Here is a 2,775-nt window from a genome sequence, read left to right on the forward strand (position 1 = left end):
CCCCCCCCCCCCCCCAATTTGTCCTTCTGCCCCCCCAGGACTGCAGCGTCTTGGCCTTTGTCCTGGACCACCTCCTGCCCCACACGCAGAACGCCGAGGACAAGGACACGCCGGCGCTGGCCCGGCTCTTCTTGGCCAGTCTGGCGGCGGCCGGCAGTGGCACCGACGCCCAGGTGGCACTGGTCAACGAGGTGAAGGCGGCCTTGGGCCGGGCGCTGGCCATGGCCGAGAGCACCGAGAAGCACGCCAGGTAGGGGACACGGGGACAACACCCTCACCAGCGGCCTTGTTGGTCACGGGGTTGTGGGGTTGGCCTGTCCTCTGTGGGTTTTAGATGGTCCTCACGGGGGTTTAGGTGGTCCTCACGGGGGTTTAGGTGGTCCTCACGGGGGTTTAGATGGTCCTCATTGGGTTTAGATGTCCATCATTGGGGCTAGATGTCCCTCGTGGGGGTTTAGATGTCCCTCGTGGGGTTGAGGTGCCCTCCATGGGGTGAGATGTTCCTCATGGGGTTGAGGTGTCCTCCGTGGGGTTTAGATGTTCCTCATGGGGTGAGATGGTCCTCACGGGGTTTAGATGTTCCTCATGGGGTTGAGGTGTTCTCCATGGGGTGAGATAGTCCTCATGGAGGTGAGATGTCCACTGTGGGGTGAGAAGGTCCTCATGGGGTTGAAGTGTCTTTCATGGGGGTCAGATGACCTCCATGGGGTGAGATGGTCCTCATGGGATTGAGGTGTCCTCCGTGGGGTGAGATGGTCCTCCATGGGGTTGAGGTGTCCTCCATGGGGTGAGATGTTCCTCATGGGGTTTAGATGGTCCTCATGGGGTTGAGGTGTTCTCCGTGGGGTGAGAAGGTCCTCATGGGGTTGAAGTGTCTTTCATGGGGGTCAGATGACCTCCATGGGGTGAGATGGTCCTCATGGGGTTGAGGTGTCCTTCATGGGGGTGAGATGTTCCTCATGGGGTTGAGGTGTCCTTCATGGGGGTGAGATGTTCCTCATGGGGTTGAGATGTCCTCCATGGGGTGAGATGTTCCTCATGGGGTTGAGGTGTCCTCCATAGCGTTGACCTCCACGGGGGTTGACGTGGCCTACATGGGGTTGACGTATCTTCCACGTTGTTGATGTCCCCTCTTTGGTGGGGGGTGACACAACCTCCGGGTGGGTTGTGCCACGTCCCCCGCAAGGTGTGACCCGTCCCTACGTGTGTGTCCCCCCCCTCCGACCCCCGCAGGCTCCAAGCCGTCATGTGCATCATCAGCACCATCATGGAGTCCTGCCCCTCCACCTCCAGCTTCTACAGCAGCGCCACCAAGACCCAACACAACGGCATGAACAACATCATCCGCCTCTTCCTCAAGAAGGGCTTGGTCAACGACCTGGCGCGGGTGCCCCACAGCTTGGACCTCTCCAGGTACCATCCCACCCCATGGACGCCCAGGGCTGGAGGGGTCTTGAGGGGGGTTTGGTGGGGTCTTGGGGGGGTTGTGGTGGGATCTTGGGGGGGGTTTGGGAGGTCTTGAGGGTCATGGTGGGCCTTGAGGGGTTGTGGGGAGTCTTAGGAGGTTGTTGTGGGGTCTTGAGGAGTCGTGGTGGGATCTTGAGGGGTTTTGTGGGATCTTCCAGGGTCTTGAGGAGTCGTGGTGGGATCTTCTGGGGTCTTGAGGGGTCGTGGTGGGGTCTTCTGGGGTCTTGAGGGGTCTTTGTAGGATCTTCTGGGGTCTTGAGGGGTCTTTATGGGATCTTCTGGGGTCTTGGGGGGTCGTGGTAGGATCTTCTGGGATCTTGAGTTGTAGTGGGATCTTCTGGGGTCTTGGGGGGTCGTGGTGGGATTTTCTGAGGTCTTGAGGGGTCTTTGTAGGATCTTCTGGGGTCTTGAGAGGTCGTGGTGGGGTCTTGAGGGGTCTTTATGGGATCTTCTGGGTTCTTTAGGGGTCTTTGTAGGATCTTCTGGGTGGGATCTTGAGAGGTTCTTGAAGGGTTGGGGGTTGCATCTTGGTGGTTCTTGAGTTGTGGGATCTTGAGGGGTTGTGGTGGGATCTTGGTGGTTCTTGAGGGGTCGTGGTGGGATCTTGGGGATTGTGGGGGTTCTTGAGGGGTTGTGGTGGGATCTTGAGGGGTTTTGGTGGGATCTTGGGGGTTCTTGAAGGGTCATGGTGGGATCTTGGGGTTCCTTGAGGTGTCGTGGTGGGATCTTGGGGGTTCTTGAGAGGTTCTTGAAGGGTTGTGGGTGGCGTCTTGGTGGTTCTTGAGTTGTGTGATCTTGGGGGGTTGTGGTAGGATCTTGGGGGGTCGTGGGATCTTGAGGGTTCTTGAGAGGTTCTTGAAGGGTTGTGGGTGGCATCTTGGTGGTTCTTGAGGAGTTGTGGGATCTTGAGGGGTCGTGGTGGGATCTTGACAAGTTGTGGTGGGATCTTGGGGATTATGGGGGATCTTGAGGGGTCATGGTGGGATCTTGGAGGTTCTTGAGGGGTCATGGTGAGATCTTGAGGGGTTGTGGTGGGATCTTGGGGTTCCTTGAGGTGTCGTGGTGGGATCTTGGGGTTCCTTGAGGTGTCGTGGTGGGATCTTGGGGGTTCTTGAGGAGTCGTGGTGGGATCTTGAGGAGTCGTGGTGGGATCTTGAGGGTTCTTGAGAGGTTCTTGAAGGCTTGTGGGTGGTGTCTTGGTGGTTCTTGAGGAGTTGTGGGATCTTGAGGGGTCATGGTGGGATCTTGGAGGTTCTTGAGGGGTCGTGGTGGGACCTCGAGGGGTCGTGGTGGGATCTTGAGGCATGG

At 58.2% G+C, this 2,775-nt stretch overlaps 1 protein-coding gene across 1 annotated transcript in view; it reads left to right on the top strand.

The window, feature by feature from the left end:
• Positions 1–1,522, top strand: part of LOC106899274 (E3 ubiquitin-protein ligase HUWE1-like) — a 3,547-nt gene extending 2,025 nt beyond the window's left edge. Inside the window, exons 2-4 of the mRNA XM_014961022.1 lie at positions 39–250; positions 1,234–1,413; positions 1,516–1,522. Of these exons, the coding sequence (XP_014816508.1) occupies positions 39–250; positions 1,234–1,413; positions 1,516–1,522 (399 nt within the window). The remainder of the gene's footprint in view (positions 1–38; positions 251–1,233; positions 1,414–1,515) is intronic.
• The last annotated feature ends 1,253 nt before the right edge of the window (positions 1,523–2,775 follow it).

This window comes from Calidris pugnax, unplaced genomic scaffold (assembly GCF_001431845.1).
Source record: "Calidris pugnax isolate Ruff unplaced genomic scaffold, ASM143184v1 scaffold659, whole genome shotgun sequence".
NCBI classification, from domain to species: Eukaryota; Metazoa; Chordata; class Aves; order Charadriiformes; family Scolopacidae; genus Calidris; species Calidris pugnax.